The sequence below is a fragment of the Ambystoma mexicanum genome, chromosome 6q, assembly GCF_040938575.1.
Source record: "Ambystoma mexicanum isolate Mex_15411 chromosome 6q, UKY_AmexF1_1, whole genome shotgun sequence".
NCBI lineage: Eukaryota > Metazoa > Chordata > Amphibia > Caudata > Ambystomatidae > Ambystoma > Ambystoma mexicanum.
This window is the reverse complement of record NC_090937.1, coordinates 747,681,616-747,704,484: the sequence shown is the minus strand read 5'-3', so window position 1 is coordinate 747,704,484 and position 22,869 is coordinate 747,681,616. Positions and strand designations below refer to the sequence as shown.

Sequence of the window (22,869 nt, the reverse complement as noted above, 5' to 3'; positions counted from 1 at the left end):
GAAAGGACACTGATCTTTCATGATCTTCTCGTTGTAGAATACGTTAATAATTCCTCAATGTTTTGACTTGTTGGTGACTTTCAGCTTTTTTAAAATTAATATATTACCTTATTTATTTTATTTAGTTTTGTAAGGTTGATGGCATTGAGTGTTCAAGTAGGGATGAATTAGAAATGTGAGTGCCTATTCCAGCAGAAGCAGTTTGGAACATAGAGAAATGTTTTTTTTTTATTTTTTTAAATTTGTCTTTTTATTAGTTTTCAAAATAGAAGTTTGACAATCTTATACAGGCATTTACAACCGAACGGTTAGGTACAAAAAAAAGGAAGAATTAATATCACATCGATAGCAAAACAGTGTATAAAAACATTTGGGATCTGATGCACATCACATAAACTTTGAATAGGTTCATCAAACCCAGTTACCCCTTCCCCCCATCCCCCCCTTGCACATAGTACCGTCTGAAGGGCTGGAAGAAACCAGTGTCTATCTCCGAACCACTATTAACTACCTGATATCGGATTACTAGACATATTAGAACTTGCAAATTTAGCCTAGCAGTGAGACTTAGCCATCAACCATAATGTCTCCAAACATTGTAACATTATGCACACAATTTTTACAGCACATGTTTAGCCCGAAACTCCGACCATGCATTCTCTACTGAGGTGCGATCTCCATGTAGGACCGCCGTGGGGTTGTCCATTCTATATATATTCAAGGCCACACTCAGCCATTCGGTCTTTCTAGGGAGCCTTGCTCTTTTCCACACCATGGTGAGGCACGCACGTGCGGCCAGCAGTAAACGCAAGACCATTTTAGGTGCTTTCTTAATTGTGTCTTCCGTCTCAACCAAGCCAAACAAGATCAGAAGTGGGTCCACATCATCCAGCTCCTTGATCCAACTGAGGACCTCCGTCCAATAGGCTTGGACCACCTCACACCCCCACCAGATATGCCAGTAATCAGCCCACTTTCCACAGCCCCTCCAGCAATGTGGGCTTATTCCTTGGTACATTTTGGCCAACCGGACCGGGTCGTATTGCCATCTGTATAACAACTTAACGGCATGCAATTTATATTGGCATGATATGGAAGATTTTGCTGTCCTTCTGCAAATTTGGAGCCATAACTTTTGTGAAATCTGCCTTCCCATGTCTGATTCCCACCTGTTCCTCAGTGTGTGTGTGATGGTCAAGCCCTTTGAACCCGTGCATGTGTTGAGAATGCTTTCAAACGGGGTGAGATTGTTCCTTCCATACCACCCTTGTCATCACCCCCTTGAGTCTGAGATATAGAAAAACAGAGAGTGGGCCTGTGTTGAGCACCTCCTGTAAGTCCTGAATTGCAATGAAGGCACCATCTCTCCAGAGTTGTCCAGCCCTTTTTAATCCCGCATCATACCATGTCTCGAAGCTCCCTGGTTCTGGGATAGCGTCCCGAATCCCCGGTGACCACAGGTGTCCAAGGGGAGATGGCCAGGTTGTTACTCCCACCATTTTCCTGCCCGGTGTCCAGATTGCCCATATTGTTCCAATGATAGGGTTTTTTTTTGCGGGACAAGGACCCGTAGTTGAGCTGCCCTGTAATACGCTTCTATATGCGGGAGGCCCACTCCTGCATTGTCCTTCCGGAGCTGTAGCAAGGATCTGGGGACTCTCGGCTTCTGGCCCTGCCACAAGAAGGCTGAGAGGGTTTTTCTCATGCACGTAAAGTATTCTTTGGGCATTTTAATGGGGAGCATTTGAAACAGGTAAAGTATTTTAGAGAGAATCACAATTTTTATTGCATTTAATCGGCCCAGCCAGGAGATGGTGAGTCTGGACCATCTTTGGATGTCCTTCTGGAGGGAGAGCGATAGTGGGGGAAAGTTAGCCGCATAAAGGAAGTCAAGGTCTCGGGTCACATTAATAACCAAATATCAAAGCGTGGTGAGGCTGACCTTTACTCCTAAGGGAGCAAATCGATCTGCCTCAGAGTCTCGACTCTTGTCAAGCGGAAGGAGGATCGACTTTCCGGTGTTGATTTTAAGGCCAGCCAGTTCCCCATATTCTTCGATGATGCTGATAGGGGGTCAGTTAGGTGCAGTAGTATGTCATCCGCATAGAGGCCTAATTTGTATTCGTAATCTCCTACCATAATGCCTTTTACCCTAGCATCCTTCTTCAATCTCTGCGCCAACGGCTCAAGAGAGCACGAATAGTATTGCTGAGAGTGGACAACCCTGCCTCGTTCCCCTTTCCAAAGGGAACCATCGCGAATAGCCCCGTTTACTGTCACTGATGTTGTGGGAGATGTGTACAGGGCCGTAATGGCACAGCGTAACTTCGGTCCCAACCCATTCCGGGCCAGTACTCTTTCTAAGAAGTCCCAGGCAACCCTGTCAAAGGCTTTCTCAGCATCCAGTGAAAGAAGTGATGGGTCCCCTCCCATTCCCTGCGCCTCGTAGATAAAGATGTAAGGTTTTCCTCATGGTGTCTGCACCCTGTCTCCCGATGACAAAGCCAACCTGATCAGAGTGAATTAATCGTGGTAAATATGAGTCGGGTTGCAATGACTCTTGTGTATATTTTAGCATCTATATTCAGAAGAGAGATGGGGCGGTAGGAACTGCAACGCGTGGGATCCCTCCCTTCCTTTGGAATGACAGCGAGAAGGGCTTGTGAGAAGGACGGGGGCGCCTGGCCTGTTTCGAAAATGTGATTAAATAAGGATGCAAGGAAGGGGGCGATGAGTGTAGAGAAAGCCTTGTAGAACCCAGGTGTGAAACCATCATCTCCCGGGGCCTTCCTAGTCTTTAGACGTTTTATGGCCTCTGTGACTTCTTCTTCGGTAATTGGCGTGTCTAAGGATTCGGCTTCTGTGGGTGTGAGTGTGGGGATCCTAACTTCTCTAAGGTAAGTGTCAATGCCTCCTGGGGGAGGGAGGGGGGTTGCATGTGTATAAATCCTCATAAAAGTAGGCGAATGCCTCCTGTATCCCCTCAGGAGACGTGACGATCGTATCTGTGAGGGTGTCATCAACCCTTTCAATACTATCTACCCATCTTTCAGCTTTCTGTGCCCGAAGACGTGCCGCCAGAAGAGCATCTGCTTTATCACCCTTTTCATAGTATTTTTGTTTTAAATATTGTAGGGTTTGGGCTGTCTTACCAACGATGAGTAGGCGGAGCTCTTCTCTGAGCCGTCTGGCTTCAGCCATGTGTTTGGGTCTGTCACACGGGGAAGATTGTACTAATTTCTGGGCTATGTGGAGCTTTTCCCTGATGTTTTTTTCTAACCGTGCACGTTCTCTCTTTTTTTGGGCCCCTTCCCCAATGAGTACCCCCCTCCAGGTGGCCTTAGCTTCCCATACGTGTACCTTCTCCAGCATGGGGTCTGGCATGGATTCACATGCTCATGAATATTCCCCGTCGTCAGGCTGGGAATCCTCGGTAAAGAAAAATCAGTATCATTTTCGTTTCTGATCTGTCTTTCGTAGTAGTAACCAATCACTGATCTCTGCGTCATACTGACCACAGCCAATGACTGCCGTCTCCCTAAGCCCCGCCTCTGGCAGCCATCTTCAGATTTTTACCGCACGTTCAAGTGTTGGGAGTCCTCGTGCTTAGCTCTCGAGCTTTTGCTGCGTTTTCGTGCTTTTTCAGGTGAATTTTCACATTTTTCGGTTAATCGATCCTCAAGCTCCACCGTTTCTACTCCCGTTAACGGGTACCCGTTGCGGGATTTTCCTACACCCCTCAAGGGTGAAGATTTAGTCGAATCAACCTTTTGGAGGATTCCAGAAGATTTGCGGCCAACTTCGAGATGGCCCAGGACGCAAGTTCGTCACCCGGACCCAAGCTGTTTCGCAGCTGCCCTGGATGCGGGCTGCAGAATGTGTTTAAGGAGGACGAACATTCGCGATGCCTCTACTGTCTTCATGGGGACAAGACTCATGTAGAGAAGGACTGCCAGTTCTGCAAGAACTTGACGGTGCGGACCATGAGGGACCGTCGATCCCGTCTCGCCAGCTGGTTGGAGAAGGGCTCAACGGGTGAGAAGAAGAAGAAAGGGTCCGAGCGGGCTTCTAAGTCCTGTGCGGGTGCCCCGGCGACGGGGGCCCAACACCAGGCCAAGCGCCGCGAGTCCGCTGGCTCCGGGAGCGCCGAAAGGTCGGGCTCTTCGGTCGCCAGGCAGGGCACACCTTCCCCGGCACCGTCAACCACGAGCCAGCGCTCCGGTTCGGGGAAGAGGATGTCCGAGACCCCGGGTAAGCTTCGGGAGAAGCCCCGTCCGATCTCGGGAGAGGGGGAGAAGGCCCGGGACGCACCTAAGGTGGTGAAGGCCCCTACCCAGCAGGCAAAGGCCTCTATCGAGGCGATCGCGGCGACTCTGGCCAAGCCGGCAGAGACCCCGCCAGCGGAGACTGCCTCCGGGACTAGAGTTTCCCTGCCGCCAAGGAGGGAATCCTCTTTTCAGCCCATCGTCATGGCCACCATGATGGAAGAAGCGAGGGGGGGCACGGTAGCCTCCTCGAGCTCGGAGTCAGCCTCGGAGGAGGAACTGACCGAGGCCGTGAGGAATCTCGAAGTCCAATTCGAGAAGGTTCGATCCCGTAAGGAAGATCCTCGGGAGATAACCGAGGAAGACGACGATGGCGAGGAAGAGCAGCCTTCCCTTCCGGCGCAGCCGGAACCTAGGCCTCAGGATAGCTCGGTGGCCATTTTGTCTGCGATCCAGTCCTTATGCTCTGAGATAAGGACGAGATTACCACGGCCCAGGCCGGAGGACCCGCAACCTGGCCCGTCGGGAAGTCCTCAGAACAAACGACGGAGGACCCAACCCTCTCCTCCACTCGCCCCCGTAAGGCCTACAGTTCCCTCCTCATCCTCCCACGAGTTGGGAGATGACGGTGCGGTGGGCTCGACGACGGGTTCTGAGGGTGACGATGACGACGACGGAACGGGTCTCCCGTCGCACGGGCCTCTCCACCCGACGAGATTGGCTCATTCCACGCCATGATCGCCAGGGCGTCCGAATTGTTCCAGCTCTGCCCGGAGGAGAAGAAAAAGGAAGGTTTCCTCCATCAGCGCCGCGAGGCCTAGAGGAAGACTGTCATCGCGGTGCCTCTAATCGATGACATTTGGGAGGAGGGCCTGTCAGTACTCAAGAACCCCTCCACGGCACCAGCCAAACGGGACCGGTACGAGAAGAAGTACCGGGTCCCCGAGACCGCTCCCCTGTGCCTCGGGGCCCAGCCAAGGGCAGACTCGGTCGTCTCGGCGGCGGCGAAGAAGAAAGCGGCGGGGTCAGGATCCTCAACGTCTAATTCCCCTCCGGACAGCGAGGGTAGGAAGTTGGATGCCATGGGGCGACGGGTCATTTCGTCGGCGGCGACGAGGATCAAAGCGGCCAACGTCCTGGCGATCGTGGCCCGTTACGACAGGGAGCTCTGGTTTAAGCTGGCCCCCATATTGGACTTCCTACCGGACGACAAGAGGTCCGAGGCCCTGGAAATACTTCAAGAAGGTGAGGTGGCGTCGGACCACGCCATAACGGTGGCAACCGATATTGCCGATACCGGGTTCTGCCAGCTGGGCAACGGAGTTTGCCTACGATGACGGGGTTGGCTCCGGGCGACCGACTTCCGTCAGGACGTCCAGACCAGGGTGTTGGACATGCCGTTCGACGGCAGAAACTTGTTCGGGAAGGCGTTGGACGAATCCCTCCAAGACATAAAGACGGACACGGAGACGGCCCGCGCCCTAGGAGCCCTTCAGCAACGACGGCCCTTTCGGAGCTCCGGAGGCAGACAGGGGGCCTCCAAGGGATCCAGCGGTGGCTCGTCGTCCTACCGCCAGGCGGCACGCTCCTCGTCTCAGGAGGCCTACAGGGGTCGCGGCAAGCAGGGAGCGCCTCGCCGCCGTGGGCAGGGCGGCAACGCCACCACCTCCAAGCATGACTGAACCGGCCGTGGCCTCGGGCCCCCACCGAAGCACCCCGGTGGGAGGCCGGCTGACTAATTTCGTCGGCGTGTGGAAGTCCATCTCCACCGACCGTTGGGTGCTGGATACCCTGGCAAGAGGACACTCTATCGAATTCCTAAAGAAGTGCCCTCACGTTCCACCTGTGGCCAGGAAGGAAAATCACGTCCCGCAACTGCTGTTGGAAGTACGGGCGATGCTCAGGAAAGGCACCATCGAGCTCGTCCCGAAGAGGCTCTGGGGTGTACTCAAAGTACTTCCTCGTCAGGAAGAGGACGGGCGGCTGGCGCCCCATCCTGGACCTTCGTCGTTTGAACAAATACATCAGGTCACAAAAGTTCAGGATGGTCACCCTCCAGCACGTGCTGGGACAGCTGGAGGAAGGCGACTTTCTATCGTCGTTGGACCTGGAGGATGCATACTTCCACGTTCCCATCCTCAAAAGTCACCGAAAGTTCCTCAGGTTCGTCGTCCAGGGACGCCACTACCAATTCAGAGCACTGCCGTTTGGATTGAAGTCGGCCCCCAGGGTCTTTACCAAGTGCCTAGCACCTGTGGTGGCGCGGCTGCGCCTGCAGGGGATTCACGTCTACCCCTACCTGGACGACTGGCTCATCCGCTTGAGGACGAGGGAACTCGCCGTCGAACACACTGCGAGGACCGTCCAGCTACTCAGAGACCTGGGATTCGCCATAAATTACCCAAAGTCCCACCTGGTGCCGTCGCAGGTGGTCCTGTTTCTGGGAGCGAAGCGCGATACAGTGAGGCGCCTGGCGGCACCGTCGGACGAACGGACGAAGACCATTCTGGGCAAAGTGCAGCGCCTGCTAGCCACGGACGTGGCCAGGGTGAGGTCCATCAAGTCCCTCCTGGGGATGATGTCCTCCTGCATCTACCTGGTGCGCCTCTGCAGACTACGGATGCGCCCTCTTCAAGAATTTCTCGACGCCCGTTGGATGCAGGCGACGGGCACCTTCGAAGACAGGGTCCCCCTCAACGAGGTGTTCCGGCGGGCGATTCAGTGGTGGGGCGTTCGAGCGCACCTCACGGCGTGCAATGACATTCAGACGCCGGCGTACCAGGAGACGGTGACGACGGACGCCTCCCTGGAAGGTTGGGGCGCCCACACCGGAGATCTCCACGCAAGAGGCCTCTGGCACCCGGAGGAGAGGCTCCTGCACATCAACATCCTGGAACTCTGAGCCGTGTTCTGGGCTCTCAAATCGTTCCTCCCATCGCTCAAGGGCAAGGTGGTGCGGATCTTCACGGACAACACCACGACAATGTTTTACATACGGAAGCAGGGAGGCACCAGATCCCCAGCCCTATCCAAGGAGGCACAGGATCTGTGGCACTGGGCGGTCGCCCAGGGGATGTTCCTGGTTCCCTTCCACCTGGCAGGAGAAAGAAACACCATCGCCGACTCGCTCAGCAGGGAGCTGCGCGTGTGTCACGAGTGGGAACTTCGCCAGGATCAGGTGGGTCAACTCTTCCGACGATGGGGCAAACCCCAAATCGACCTGTTCGCAGCAGCGACGAACTCGAAGTGCCAGAGGTTCGCCAGCAGGTTTCCCCAGCCGAGAAGCATGGGCGATGTGTTCTCGTTCCCCTGGGACGGCCTATACCTGTATGCGTTCCCTCCGTTGCCGTTGCTGCTTCGACTCATCAACCAGCTCAAGAGGTCCCGGTGCAGGATGATTCTCGTCGCACCGGCGTGGCCGAGGCAGATCTGGTTCCCGGACCTTCTGGACTTGTCAAGTCCCCTCCCATCAAGCTGTCGGCGGACGCGGATCTTCTCTCCAGAGAAGGAGGCGCCATCTTCCACCACGACCCGGCGTCGCTGAACCTGCAGGCTTGGCTCCTGCAGCGCTAGAGTTTGGAGGCTACGATATACCAGCCGACTGCAGCGAGGTTCTTGCAAAGGCCAGGGCGTCCTCGACTCTCAAATGCTACGGTCACAAGTGGAAGAGGTTCTCTATCTGGTGCCGAGCACAGAAGATCAACCCCCTACGGATTACGGCCCCTCAAGTGCTGCCGTACCTGCTATCGCTGGCAAAGGCTGGGCTAGCCCATGCCTCCATTAAGATTCATCTGGCGGCGATCTCCAGATATACCAGAACCACAGGACGGACGTCCCTGTGGTCCCATGGACTGGTAAAAGAGTTTATGAAAGGACTGTTCCGGTCGTTCCCGCCGGTGAAGGCCCTGGCCCCGGCGTGGGAACTTAACGTGGTGCTGACCAGGCTCATGGGGCCCCCATTCGAGCCGATGCACTCCGCACCGATGAAGTTTGTGTCGTGGAAGACTGCATTCCTAGTGGCCATTACCTCCGCACGACAAGTGGGAGAGATCCAGGCCCTATCCTGCAAAGTACCGTACTTGACTTTCCATGCCTCGAGGGTGGTGCTTAGGACGCACCCCTCCTTTATGCCCAAGGTGCCGTCGGGCTTCCATCTTAACGAGCCCCTGGTGTTACCTGTTTTCTTCCTGTCTCCTTCGTCGCCGGCCGAGAGGACTTTGCACTCGCTGGATGTGGCTAGAGCGCTGAAGTTCTACGTGGACCGCACGAAGAGTTTTCGGAAGACATCACAGCTATTCGTGAACTTTGGACCTGTGAATCAAGGGAAGGCTCTCTCGAAGTCTTCTATTTCCAGATGGCTCTCCGGCTGCATCATGCACTGCCACCGGTTGGCTAACCGACCGCTGCCAGGCCGTCCGAGAGCCCATTCGACCAGAGCGATCGCTGCTACTACGGCGTTCCTATCTGGTGTGCCCCTGCTGGACATCTGCAGCGCTGCTACGTGGAGGTCGACGCACACCTTCACGAGATTCTACTGCGTCGATCGGGATTCCAGGGAGGAGTCCAGGGTCGGCCAAGCAGTGCTGCGCAACCTGTTCGCTTAAGGTGAGCCTGGTGAGGAGGTAAGAGATGCTTAATGTTGAGTTTTTTGTATTGCTTAATGTTGAGCCTTTTGCCACCCCCCGTGGTTGTGCATGTGTGTACTGCTATGTATTCTTATATTCATGAGCATGTGAATCCATGCCAGACCCCATGCTGGAGAAGGAACAAGTTACTTACCTGTAACTGTTGTTCTCCAGCATGGGTCTGGCATGGATTCACATGCGAACCCTCCCGCCTACCCCTCTGCGGCTCTTCACTTGGTCATACTGCCACTTCACGTGCTAGCAAATCTGAAGATGGCTGCCAGAGGCGGGGCTTAGGGAGACAGCAGTCATTGGCTGTGGTCAATATGACGCAGAGATCAGTGATTGGTTACTACTACGAAAGACAGATCAGAAACAAAACTGATACTGATTTTTCTTTACCGAGGATTCCCAGCCTGACGACGGGGAATATTCATGAGCATGTGAATCCATGCCAGACCCATGCTGGAGAACAACAGTTACAGGTAAGTAACTTGTTCCTTCCCGACCTCCCCCGTATCATTGGTAAGGAAGGATTGCTCAATCTCAGTTTCAAGGGTTTCCTTGAAAACCGAGTCAGTCCACAGTGAATCGTTGCACCTCCATTTGGAGTTTCGAAGGGCCAAGTTGTCCCAGCACATATAGACCACGACCATGTCGTCGTCCGACCACGCGGTGGGATGAATACTTGCCGCGCGAAGTATTCGCAGGAGGTCGTCGTTAAGGAAGATATAATCAATACACGTGAGCGTGTCATGGGGGAGGGAATGGAAGGTGAAGCATCTATCTGCTGGATGCAGGTGACGCCAACTGTCACTGAGACCATATAGGTCAAGGGTAAGTTTAATTTCGGCTACATCTTGAGAGGTGGGTGGGTCATGTGTATCTGCCCTAGTTTGTCTATCCATTGAGCTGTCCATCCAGGTGTTAGTCACCCCCAAGAGCTATGTGTCCCTGTGCCATGGTGAAGACTTTCTCTGTAATCTTACGGAGGAACCTATTCTGCCCTTGGTTGGGTGCATAAAGTGTAGCCAGTGTGAAAATTGTGCCGCGAATGTTCCCCGCCATCCAGAGACTTTTGCGAAAAGAATCCCCACTCCCCCTTTTTTTGTGATATTGGAGCACCAGAAAGAAGGGCCCACCTCGCGAGATGGAATAAGTATCTCCTCACCTCTGCGGTATCTTGTCTCTTGGAGAAGCAGGATGTCTATGTTCGACCGCCTAAATTCCCTGGCCACCATGGAGCGTTTTGTGGGGGAGTTAAGTCCCTTTACATTCAGTGTGCATATGCGTAGCGTGTTAATGGATGCAAGTGCGGGAGACATCATGGAGTTTGTGTGAATATTTCAATGGCTGAATTGCCTGCTTCATGGCCCTTGAGTCAATTGGTAGGACGGGGCTTGATCCGTCTTTCTCAGATCGGGACCCAACATGTCCTGAGGAGGCCAGTGAATGACCCGCCCAATACGCCCTCGGTTCCTTCATCAACTTGCCTCGTGCTCTTCCGCCCCCCAGGTTTGCCTTCCAGTGTACTATGTGTCGACCCATAACTCCTCACCCCACACCCTCTAAAGCCCCCCCCCCTGCGCGTGCAGTCGGCGTCTGGTCCTCCCAGGTTAACATCACCCAGTCGGCCTCGGACCACCAATGGGAACCGCAAAACAAGCGGTCCTATCAACGTATAAACCAATATAACAGTGAGCCCCCAACTTTGCACTCATAACATTCATCAAAACCAACTTGTAAATACGACTTCCAGCCTCGAACTTGGGCATCTGTCCAGTGTCTGACAGTAAGGTAAGTGTTCGACCTTTATGCCGGGCATATCAGTGGCACGCACCGGGAGTCAGATCGACATCAAGTGAGCTGAGTTACTCCATCCAATGTTAGGCGACACTCATGCTCCCGGGCCCCGCCTTGTTATCACCTCAGTGTTTCTTTTGCGTTATGCGGCATGATGCGAGAACCCATGCCTCCGTTTAATGCTCCATATCCTGGGAATTGTTCATCCTACGGAAATTTCTGGATCCTTGGATTCTTCTCCGCCTTGGGCCCTTGGTGTGCCACTCACCCTCCTTTTTGGACTCCGCAAGGGAGGAACCCTCCCCCTGGGGACCTATCAGGTCCGCTATACAGTCGGTGATGTCCCCCTCCGAGCCGAGCCTTCCCACTGAAAGGTGAGGGAGAACGGGTAACCCCATCTGTATCGAACGCCTTTGTCCTTTAGCATCTTCGTGATCGGGGAACACTTCTTCCTCAGTGCCAGCGTGAGTGAAGATAAATCCTGGTAGAGTGAAATATTGGAGTCTTCGAGTGAGAGTTGTGTGGTATGCCTGGCCTTCTCCAGGATTCTTACTCTGTCAGCGTAATTGTGAAATCGGGCCAGTACCGACCTCGGGCCTCCCGGCCTACCCCCAGCTCTGTGAATGCGGTCTATTCTGGGTTCATCCACCGAATCATCCTTGAAGAGGAGTTTTAGAATCTTGTGTAGGGTCTGTTTCAGATCGAGTTCAGATTCACCTTCTCTCTCGGGAACACCAAAGACCCTTATGTTGTTGCAGTGTTCTCTATTTTCAAGATCATCAACCTTGAGGCATATTTCTTCTTCTTTGTGTTCTATCTCGGCAATGCGGTGATCCATTTGCGCCTCCAATGTGCTCAGAGATGTTTGATTATGCTCAACCTGCTCCAGCCTGTCCATTTTGTCCATCCTTTGTGTGATTTTGTCTATTTTGCCACCAATATCTGCTCTCATGCCTCTCATCTCGGTGAGCAGATCAGCGACATCCGCCTTGGTAGCCGCTGCATCAGGCCCCGCCGTTGACATCTTGGACTCAGTGGAAGATTTTGAAGGTTCGATGGCTGGCGTGAACCTGTATTTTGTGAGTTTACTCTTAGGGTTCATGAAGGAAGGGTCTCAGATTTGTGAGGATTACGCCGCCGGGGAGGTCATTAGAGTGTAGTACGCCTGTGCGTGTGGGCTGTTATCCCACGTTGGCCAGGCGAGGCATCGAGGCAAAGAGCTTTTGTGAAATTCACCACCGGCGAGTAGCGTCCCTCATAAGATCAGGCACCTCTTGACTCCTTCTTGCATCTGGTTCCGTTTTGAGAATGGTGGGGGTTCGTCCCCGGCGCAGCGTGACGGAAAACTCCGATGATAGGGGCAGCTGGGCACGGGCAGTGTACGGCCCTCCCGGGTTCGCCCCGTGCGCTCAAGACCACTCGAAGTGGAAGGCTGGGAGCGTGTTCCCAAGCCCGGCGAGCTTGGAAGCGTGTGTGTGTGGTCAGAGGAGGGCACACGCCCTGACAAGCAGGGGCCCAACCCTCAATTCTTCGTTGCCCGAGGAGGTTCTGTAAGCGACCGTAGTTCGTACTTGAGGAGGCACACGCCCCAGGTGTGGGGGCCCAACCCTCGAAACCTGGTGACCTTCCAATATGCCGGTAGATTTGGAGCAAGATCTGTTAGTGTGGCAAAGTTGAGGCACGGACTAGGTGGTGCACCGCGTTTGTTGATCCGTATGGTGGGGGGGGTGGAGTATCACCGCCCCGAGGTGCCTTTAGACTCCTATTTCACGTTGTGAGCGGGGAGGGAGAGGAGGAAGTTCCGATGGGGGTGCGTGCCGCAGCGCGGAACAGTCCCTTGCCCCATGGAGACCTTCAGGGGGGTGAGGGGCGACTGCCTGCCTTATCTCGTCGGGTGGGGCCCTTCCGGGTCCCGCACGGGGACAGGGCTCAGCACGCAGCGTCCTACCCGCACTGACGGGCCGCGACACGAGAGGGGCCGAGGGAGACCCCCCCCCTCCGCAGCGTAGGGGCCGTCGCGTAGGCCTGCTCTCCCCTCAAACGTGTGTTCAGGCGCGGAGGTGCGCTTTCCGGTTGTTGCTGCGCACGTCGTGGCCAGGGCCTCAGAATGTATATCTTGTTTTCTTCGGGTTTTTCCCCAGATGGGGGGGGGTCGCCTTCGGACGTGTCCAGCTCCGTAACCAGCCCTGGGGGGCGTCGTAAAAGTGGGGGCTCAAAACCACTTTTGGGACCTCAGGTGCGGAGCTCACACGAAGAGCAGGCTCATCCCTGCGCCCCCTGGTGGCCGACAGAAATATGTTTTTTAAGTTAAAAGTGAAAGAAATGCTATTGTTTGGTAATTAAATATAATGTTGAATACCTTGGTTTGAGATTAGAACCAGACATGTTTTCAAATACCAGAACAATTTTTTCGTCGGTTATCCATTGAACTTCTAACGATGTAGCAGAAGAACATAAAATGTTAGCGGTCTCGGTTGTCGAACATACAACATAAAGAGAAAACATACTCATTACTTGGATTACGAGGGCAAACTGTAGAGTTTTCTCTGAAACAGCAGTTCTCCACCAAAGTTGGCATAACTTTGAAACAATGACGGGTACACCAGGTGGAAACGTCTTCCATGCGACTGGGATCCGGCTCCCTTGATTGATCGTCACGTTTTTCATCTGATTCCCCATCGTTTCTGCTTCTTTCTCTCAACCATTTCCTCTTTTGAATATTCGGGCTCCTACAGATGGGGCTGAATTGTTGCCATAGTTCCAGAATATTGAAGTATAAAATCAAAAGTGAGAAAAATTAAAGTGGTTGTTTGTATATAGTAATGAAAGGAGGCTTTACCTTAAAATGCAATTTAGAAGAAAAATAAGAGGAGGAACAGCCATGTTGCAAAAACCCATAGTGCAAAGAGAAGAATAATAGGCACAAACTTTGAAATATCGCATTGACACATGTAAAAAATAAGCCATATAAATATAGAATTTTAATATGGTTTGGTCAAGATATTTGTACATAATATAAAAATAAAATCGATTACAGAGTTCATTCCTTTTAGGTAGTGCAAGTACTGTGATGAATCCTGCAGAGTCATCACTAATCCCCAGCCTAAAGTCTCCTCCCATGTGGCCAGGGGAAGGCAGCTACTACCTGATCCTGACTCTGGGGGTGGTATTCTGAGGGTGGATCACATGGGAGGAGACAGCTGTCAAGGGAGAGTGGTGGTTCCAGCAGGAGAGAAAGTGTGTTTTCCTCTTTCTTGCTAGGAAGATTCCTTAATTCCAGAGTTTTTGGTGGCATGTTGTCATTATTCAGAACCATTTAAATATAACAATCTGAAAACTCGTTTTTTCAAACAAACCTCTGTTAATTCTTCAGGTGTAAATCGTAAGTCTAGAACACATTTAACATCTAATGTTTATGGTGATTGTTAATTAAATAAAACTGTCCAACAAGGTAACTTAAAATCATTTGAAACTTCGTTGGACTCAATTCCCAGAAAGCCTCAAGTACTGAGACGAGGAAGAGAAGCAACAAGGAGTCAATGTGGTGGGAATGTGGCACCAAGTACAACGTGCAGTCTAGTTGTCAAGATCCAAGTCAGCTGCGTGGGACATTTAAACTTGGAAATCACCTGCATTCATCAGACTAGAGAAGACGAGAGGAGAAAGGCTGCAGATTACGCACAAGTGCCCTGAAGAGAGCAGGAAGCTTTTGCCAGAGGCAGACTGAAGATGTTCAGCACCAAAGAAGAGGAACTCAGCTGAAGGCGCAGAGGGTGCCCTCGAAGCACTGCTGAAGGTGAACTGTGTGCAGCAGGACCAGAGGAGATACGGTTCTGTAAAGTGCCAATAGTTACATCGGTGAAGGGATAAAAAGCTGATGCAGGATCCAAAAGAGACTGCCAAGAAAGGGGAAGCTTGCCCAGAGAAACCTCTTCACAGCAACTGCACGTTAAACCGGCGAGTCAAACTAAAAGAGTAGGGGGGCCCCGGGACGTGCCAATACATTAATGAACATGTGAGGATGCATTTTGGAATACCAAGCAAATAGAATTGAAAAGGAAAGGACAATATGGTACGATTCTCCTGATATAAGATGTCAATTGGGGGAAATCTGGAACCAGCATTGCCATAAGCCAAAAGACATTACAGAAGAAACAAAAAGGCTAAAGTTGTACAATTCTCCTAATATGAGATGTCAATTTGGGGACACCTGGAACAAGCATTGCCAAGATATATTAAGAGAAAGGTTGACAGACAGAGCTTGAATCGAGGGCCTTGATCTGCTGGCCTTTACTTTTGTCGGACCATCCGCTCCTTTCCATCATTGCAGATTTCCTGTCTGCATCGAAGACTGGGCTTCGACAGCCCATTGCCTGCCTACTTGTTCTCCTGATTGGTGGATGAATGACTCTTACCAGCAATTGGAGGGAGCCGGCAGGCGAAGCTGGCCCCTGGTAAAGAACCCCATGCAAGGATCACTCCCTGTCTGGGGCTCCCAGTGATTCAGCGTGCCCCTATGCTCCTCTCCATCCTAATGACCCTGTTGCAAAACAATTTGCCCGGCACGCCCTCTGATGTGGCGCTTCGCTGCTGCATCACATTTTCACCCCAGATAAGGAAGGCCTGATGCCTTCCCGCCGGCTCATATCCTTGTACGACTGCTTTCTTTTTTCTCTGGCTACCATCCACTGACACGGCCGCAGCGCTACTGCTCTTTGGGTGCGGTGTAGCCTGACTTGTGAGCACATTACACTAATCTTAACTTGGCAACTTCAGTTCATACTGATCCTGGATGACTGCCTGACCTCTCTTCCAAGACACTAACTGCATTTTTCTCCTTGAGGCATGACCAATTGTCTTTACTCCTACCTTGTATTCTGTTACTTCTTGAAATGTATACCTATCTGCTGTTTTCTGTCACAATCCCATGTGTTGCCTTCCCACGTGTTCACCCTGCTTTCTGTCTGTTCTTGCCCTGTTGCTGTGCTTTTCTGATGTAGCCCCCATACATGTGTGAGTTTTTTGCCCTTACACACATTGTAAGGTGCCTGGCAGTTCCCCCACCCCTACCTCCTAAAAAATATCTTAACTCTTCTTTTTTCTGCCTATGCTGCTTACCACTATGTGCTTGCAGCCTCCTTTCCCAACTCTTCACTTAGCCCTCTTATTTTCCCTTGCCTTCCTGATTTGCTATCATCTATATGTCTGTTCATTCCATCTATCCTGAGATTAGGCTGCCCCACTTCTCGGCCATTTACCTGCTTAGTCTTAACCTGCTGCATGCCTGATGTAGCCCCTCATTCATGAAGCAAGGCTTTTCCAGCATGCTTTCATTCATACCGGCTTGTCATAATTGCATTCTGCATTTTCCTTAATGCAGTCGACCTACTTTTTCCTGCACGTCCCTTTTTTAAAATGTGTATTTTTTAAATGTATTTTCACTTGCATAGATTTTACACATTGTCACATATAGTTGCATTACTTAATGATACAGTTGTACAAAAGAGTGTGCATTTTTTATTTATCATACATACATCATAACATTTCCTCTTGGTCATTCTCACTTGTACTTTTGTCATATAGGTATTGTCTGAAACTGCCACAGATGTCTTTCGGGCGGCATGTCGATGGTAGCAGGCTGGAGTATTCCTCTTCATTATCGTTAGCCCAAGACATAGCTCTCATCCATTCCTCCTTCACAGGAGGGTCTCTGCTTTTCCAGTGCAACAGTAACACCCGTTTAGCTAGGAGTAGGCCAATATTTAACAGTTTTCGATTAATTGGATTTGTCTTGTTCACAAAGCCTAACACACATATCCCTGGATTCCAGTCTTTTGGGTGGCCTAGCATTTCTTCCAGTGCTTTGCACACATCCGCCCAATATTTACTAGCATTCTGCAGGACCACAGCATGTGAAGTATTCCAGCCTCTTCGCAGCCACATCTTGGGTAACTCCCTGTTACTGTAGTATACATATTCTTGAGTCGGGCTGGAGTGAGGTGTACTCTGTTTACTATTTTGAAATGGATTAGGCGATATCTCGAATTACAGGATATCTGTTTCGTTAGTTTGCATATTTGTGTCCAGTGCGTGTCCGTGAGGGGCATTCCCAGGTCTTCCTCACATTCTTTTTTAATGTCAGGAGCTCTAACTTCCCTAGTGGACAATGTGATCTTATACAGTACTGAGGCAGACTTCTTTGTTCCGCTATGTGTGAGTACATACCCCAAGCTTGGGTGTGCAAGGGGTTCCTCTGGGAAACCATCCCACAATGTTACTATTGCCGAAAGCAATCTGAGGTACTGTAGTTTCTGTAGTGGGGTATCGCCTACGGTTGCTTTGATATCTTCCCAGCTTATAAAATTACGTTTGTGGAATAAGTCCCTCAACTGGTATATGCCCTTGTCGTGCCCTGTACTTCCTTTTAACTTGTGTTGGATTTTGTACCTCTTTCCTCTGCCCCCCTGCACTCCCTTTCATCCCTCCTCCCATCCTTTTTATGTTAATAACTTGCACTTTCGAAATCATCTCACAACCTAGTCAGAATGTTTTTGTTTGTTCCCCCAATTGTTCCCCCCCTCCTGCACTTCCCCCTCCTCCTGCTCCCCCCCTGCTCTCATGCTATAGCATTTGCACATTTCAAATGTTTCAAGACCTTTTAATAACGTTTTTGTTTTTATTTTATCCCTTTTTCCTCTCCTCTTCCCCCGTCCTGATGCGCCTCGAACTACAATTTTGCTGTATAGTGTGCATTACAAATAACCAATAAAAAAAGAAACCCTTATGTAGGGGCTGTCAGTATGCGGGAAGTTGGAACAAGTAATAACTGAAGTCAACAAAGTTTTACTATTGAAGATGTGCAATTGTGTTATAACTAAGAGGAATGTAAATGTTACAGAAATGCCTGATAAGAGAAACATATCAGGTAGTGAACCATTTTGGGAAGAGATATCTGGCTGAATAGTACTCCACAGTATCAACATGAGCCAAAAGGGAGATATTCCTGGTAGGAGAGTATACCAGGAAATCCATATTTAACTAATGTTGTTAAAGAGAAACTTTGTCATATCAAAATTTGCTTCAAATTGAACATTTTGGTGAACCTGAAAACCGGAAAAGACTTTGCTATATTTCAACCAATGTTGTCGAAGAAACATGTATTTGGCTATCCTGAAAATTAGGAACAAATTTCCATTGCTATATATCAACCAATGTAGAAGAAACATTTATTATGATATCCTGGAAATGAGGAACACATTTCTTTTTAGATATTTCAACAGGTGTTCTGGGAAAGACATTTGTTTTGCCATTCCGAGGAAAGTATTAAGTGAAAGAGTTATTTCCATTGCCTTTAATGGACTATTGCTGAAGCAAAACATTTTGAACAATTTTCCTTAAACAATTCAGGAGAAGGGAACCAATAACTTGGACACAAGGATTATTTTGTTGAAGTGATAAGTTTAGATTTGTGCACATTTTTGTTGAATTGATACTCGAAACATATACCTTGCACCTTTTGTGTATGCTAGTGTGAGGGTCAGAGATGGTTTGGATACGACAGCCTGCTTTAGCTTTAGTTTTGTAGGAAGAGACATTCTCCTTAGGATAGGGAAAGATAAGACTTGAGCTACACCCCTTTCTGTTAATAAAAAATGGCTGATGTTGAGTGCATTACAACTTTGTGTCCGCCTCTCGTTTCTGATCTGTCACAGTACATTGTACTTGGTCGATAGCTGAACAGAGCAAAAATAAGCCAGGGGGGTTTGGTAATGAGATAGACTGAAACAAATGAATAAGAAACTCCAATGCTGTCTGATCAGAAAGGGTTTGTTTATACTTGTCGAGGAAAGAGGCCCCTTGACATTTCCATGGAGACACATCAATAGTGCACACTGAGGACGTTGAGCTAAGACGCGCATTGGCGTTGTGAAAAGGGGCGTAAGCGTCTAGTGATGTCGACTTGAGGGGCGGGTGATCTTAATTACTGCTGCGAGGGCACTTGAAATTAGGGCGATGGATCAATGGCTAAGATGGCGGTACCCAACCCGTCAGTTTGGCATGTGTAGTTGTGAGAAAAACTAAGGTAAGATGCATTGGAATTCTTTTACGATCGATCGATGTATGCTCACAAATACATGCCTGATTGATTGGGCCAATAACATTTCTGAGCGAACTTCCCCTTTAAGTTATTTGTCATACCCAACTGATATATGATATGATAGGTTATTTATAACGTGCTTATTAGCCAGAGGTTTCTAAGTGCGTACCTGGGGATCGAATCTGTGTTGCTCTGCGTCGTCTTGCTTCCAAGGCAAGCAGGTTGCCCCTGAGCTATCCTCCAGAGACTGTCACATAGTGTTAGGGATGGTTCCTAAGTGAATGGCTTTGTCTCATTTGTCTCATTTTGTCTTCCAGTTGCCTGTGCCTCATGGGATAGCTCAGCGTGATTTTAATTCCAGAAACCCTGAAGAACTCTCTTGCCAGGTAAATACATTTTCTTGTTGTCGCTAATGCACACAAGGATCAGAACATGGTCCTGTCTTTAGGAATGTGTGATGTCACAAGTTACTCTGACCTGCTCATGTAATATAGCTCTTGAGACAGGTGGTCTTTTTTTAACCTTAACTCGCAGTGTTGGAATACATTTTGAAGGTGATTTATTATGAATGTTTAAATAAAAAAACCTTCATAAGTGGAAGTGTTCATTCTAGTACCTGTTTTTAAGCAGTTATTATTTCTATACGTTTGGGATGTGACCTCAACTAGGTCCACCATTCGTAGAACTGGTTTGTGGATTACATTCTAGTTAAACCAATAGCTGCTGGCGTCGAGCCTACACCAATGGCATGTAGAATGGAAAGGGAACAAACAGAATTTGTATAGGTGAAATATCCTATGTCAAGGGAATGATTGTCTGTAATCAGATGGAACAAAAATTAAGGAAGGCTCCCAGAGTGATGGGTACAGCGGTGCTTAATGTTAATATGTTGTTCAAATGTTGTTTGCAAAGTATTTTCTCAGCACATGTTATATGTAAGGACAAAAGGGCATGCAAGGATTGCTGTCGAGACACGCCCTCAGATAGATGTGAATATAGAGCAACAAAGTGTCTAGCTGGGTGAGGAGTATCTTGTTATTAGACAGCTGACCGACGCTGTGTTCTTTCTAATTCATAGATGAGGACGTCCTAATTGATTTATAGATCACAAAGATTCCTCGATGTGGTTGCAAAGGTAAATGAGGAACACAATGAATTGGATAACACTCTCAAAATGCTTCTAAGAACAGGAAAGCTCTTTTCTTTAAACACATTTTTTGCTGAGAGGTGCAAGGAAGCATCTTTCTCCTTTATTAAAACTGTCTATTTTAATAGACTGTAAAAGAAACTGAAGTGGGATTTGCATGACATTTGGCGGGATCTTAATGGCGATAGTAGAAGCTATACTTTTCATTTAGTGGTACATGGAACGTCTTCACATATTGACTTTTTTCTTGTCAGTAGAAGTCTATGTGGGGACGTTTGGAATACTGCAATTGGTGATGGTGTAATTTAAGACCACACGCCTGTTTTGTTGGCATTATGCGAGTCTGCAGTCGGCTTGAGATCTAAGAAACAATGGCGTATGAACACAAAGCTGCTCTCTGATTTGGAATTTAGCCATATAGAAACAGAAATATCACTGTTTCTGAAGGATAACCTACATTCAGTTGACTCCATATCGGTGATTTGGGATGCGTTAAAGGCAACATTGTGTGGTCAAATTATTACTTTCGCTTCATACAGGAAGTGCCAACAGGAGACACTTATGGTCAAACTATACGACGAGTATAAAGGAAGTGAGGTATGCTATTGTGGTTGTCCAAGTAAGGATAATATGTTGGCTTTGTCCCATGCGAATATTTAACAAAGGGTGCCTGGTTAATGCCTTACTCTACACAGGTAGGTAAACATTTATAGAAAAAGAATTGAGTAAGGTCATAAGGGGAGCCTGACCATTCGACAGACAGAATAAGAATAAATTCAATCCTGAAAAAGTATTCCAAAAGCAAATTCAGAATGTATGCTACTCCATGTCTTATTTAATATAAAATTAGCAAGTGTTACATCTGTGGGGACATATGATACTCAACATGAAACATGGATACAATACATGGCATGATACATCGGTAACATGGCCCAAAAATACATTTTGGGTATAGGTTTCCAACAATTACAAACCCTGTGTCCCCTATTAGGGGTGAAGAAACGCAATATTGGGAATGTAATTGGGGTACATAAACATGTGTAGGAGCTATACAATAGTGGAGTGTTTACAACACAAGTAGGGTCAACACAAAGGTTTTTTGGCCTAAAAGCTATCTTTGGGTAGCTGTAGGTTGAACGCCTTTATCATGACGAGAAATGTGGTGCACGTAGGAGTGTCCTATGTATATCTGTCAAAGAAATGGACAGAAAAACATACTCAGGAAAGCGTGTGGAAAGGCTCTATAAAAAAAGGTATTTAACACTCGTTACAGTTTTTACCGAAATCAAGAGTCCAGTGTCATATCTACTGGTGGTCCTCGTCTTCAGTGAGGGCAGAAAAGGGCATATGACATCTCATATAAGCCGAGTCTGTGGATAATGACCATGTATTAAAAACACACAAGTGGGGAAAAAATGTTGTGTGTAGTACCTACGGAGTTTTGTGAAAACGGGTCAATGAAGCTTACCGTCTGTGGTAAAGGCAGCCACCCGGGACTGTCAATGTATCCGGAGAAGTCGGGCCCAGGGATCTAGTCCCCTAATGCGTGTTGGTTCATCTGCACTGCTGTGTGGATAAGAGACATATATAAATCTCTTGGCCATATTTGGCTAGAAAGCAGCAATACAAATGCTTAAAGTGGAAAAAGATAATGTTTTGAGCAAAACTATGTCTGAGAGATGGCAAAAGGCTGATCAATGGGGTGTGAGTCGGAACCCAACACAATGTGTCAAAACATATTTCTCTGCGCCGAGTTGCAGGCAATCACTCGGCAGTCTGTCTAAAAAGTGCGAGAATAACATATACTTGTGTGATGTCACAATATATTGGCCGGGTTGCACCCAAATACACATGACCGCCAAAAGTGCAATATTGTAAACTATTCGCTGAGTTAGATACAAGAAACAAAGCGGTGTATCTTGCTTGTGGCTCATGTGCGCGGTGGTGCACGCATGAGGAGATCTAATCTCATATAGCAGTGTTACCTTGAAATACAGTCAAAGCAAATGACCGAACGAAAACATACCTTAGGGATGCATACGAGGCAGCGCGTTGCCATGCGGGAGCCGAGTAGAATGCTTGGAAAGAAAGTGTGTTGTTGTCATGGCTATGATTTATAAAGGTGCCGGCTGCCATTTTGGTTCGTATACATGGCAGGCAGTGAAATTCCAGGTTGGAAAAATGCTGTGACTAACGCATGTGAGTAGTGGGGCACCCCACATTTTAATGGTAGCATGCCACATGACAGAATATAATTGTAGCATTAAAAAACCATGTTAGCGTGGTTGCCATGGCAACCCACCGTGCGCATAATAGTATAGCCGGCAGGGCGGATGCCCACAAAAAAGGGGGCAGGGATGATAAAGGAGCACACAGTGCGGTAGAGGAAATTGGGATTCGCACTTGGGTTGTTTGTTGTTGGATATTGAATGCAACCACGTATGTGTATGTACAATTAAATACAAAGTTGATTTAGAACTGCGGTATACGCAGCAGAGGATTAACCACTACCTGTATTGGTCTCCTTGGAAGATGAGGTTGTGTAAGTTGTGCAATGAGGATGTTTGTTGGAACTGTAAAAGGGAGGTGGGCACCACGTTCCATATTTGTGGGTTGTGTAGTAAGATCCAGCTATTCTGGGATGGTGTTTTCCGGAGTATAGACCTGGTCTTGTGTCCATCTCTTCCAAGGGACCCACTTCTTGTTGTGTTAGGCTTATTTCCTTCAGATATTGTATTGACTAGTGGTAAACTATTCTGGACATATAGAGCCCTTCTTGCTAAGAGACACATTCTGAAATTTTGGAAGAGCGATACTGCCCCCCTGTGTTGATGTGTGAAAATAAGTGAGAAAGAGGACTGGTGACGTCATGCGAATCAGAACTGACGCACCCAGAAAAGATGCACGAAGTAAAAGAACATCGACATTCTA

General features: G+C 48.9%; 1 protein-coding gene and 1 long non-coding RNA gene across 5 annotated transcripts in view; one reads left to right on the top strand and one right to left on the bottom strand.

Annotated features, from left to right (window-relative positions):
* Positions 1–22,869, top strand: part of SH3D19 (SH3 domain containing 19) — a 1,396,196-nt gene that overhangs the window by 1,034,681 nt on the left and 338,646 nt on the right. For all 4 annotated transcript variants that reach the window (XM_069631268.1, XM_069631267.1, XM_069631269.1 and 1 more), the window contains one exon: positions 19,109–19,177. In XM_069631268.1, the coding sequence (XP_069487369.1) occupies positions 19,109–19,177 (69 nt within the window). The remainder of the gene's footprint in view (positions 1–19,108; positions 19,178–22,869) is intronic.
* Positions 1–22,869, bottom strand: part of LOC138516274 (uncharacterized) — a 158,877-nt gene that overhangs the window by 9,820 nt on the left and 126,188 nt on the right. The gene's annotated exons all lie outside the window — the stretch shown is intronic.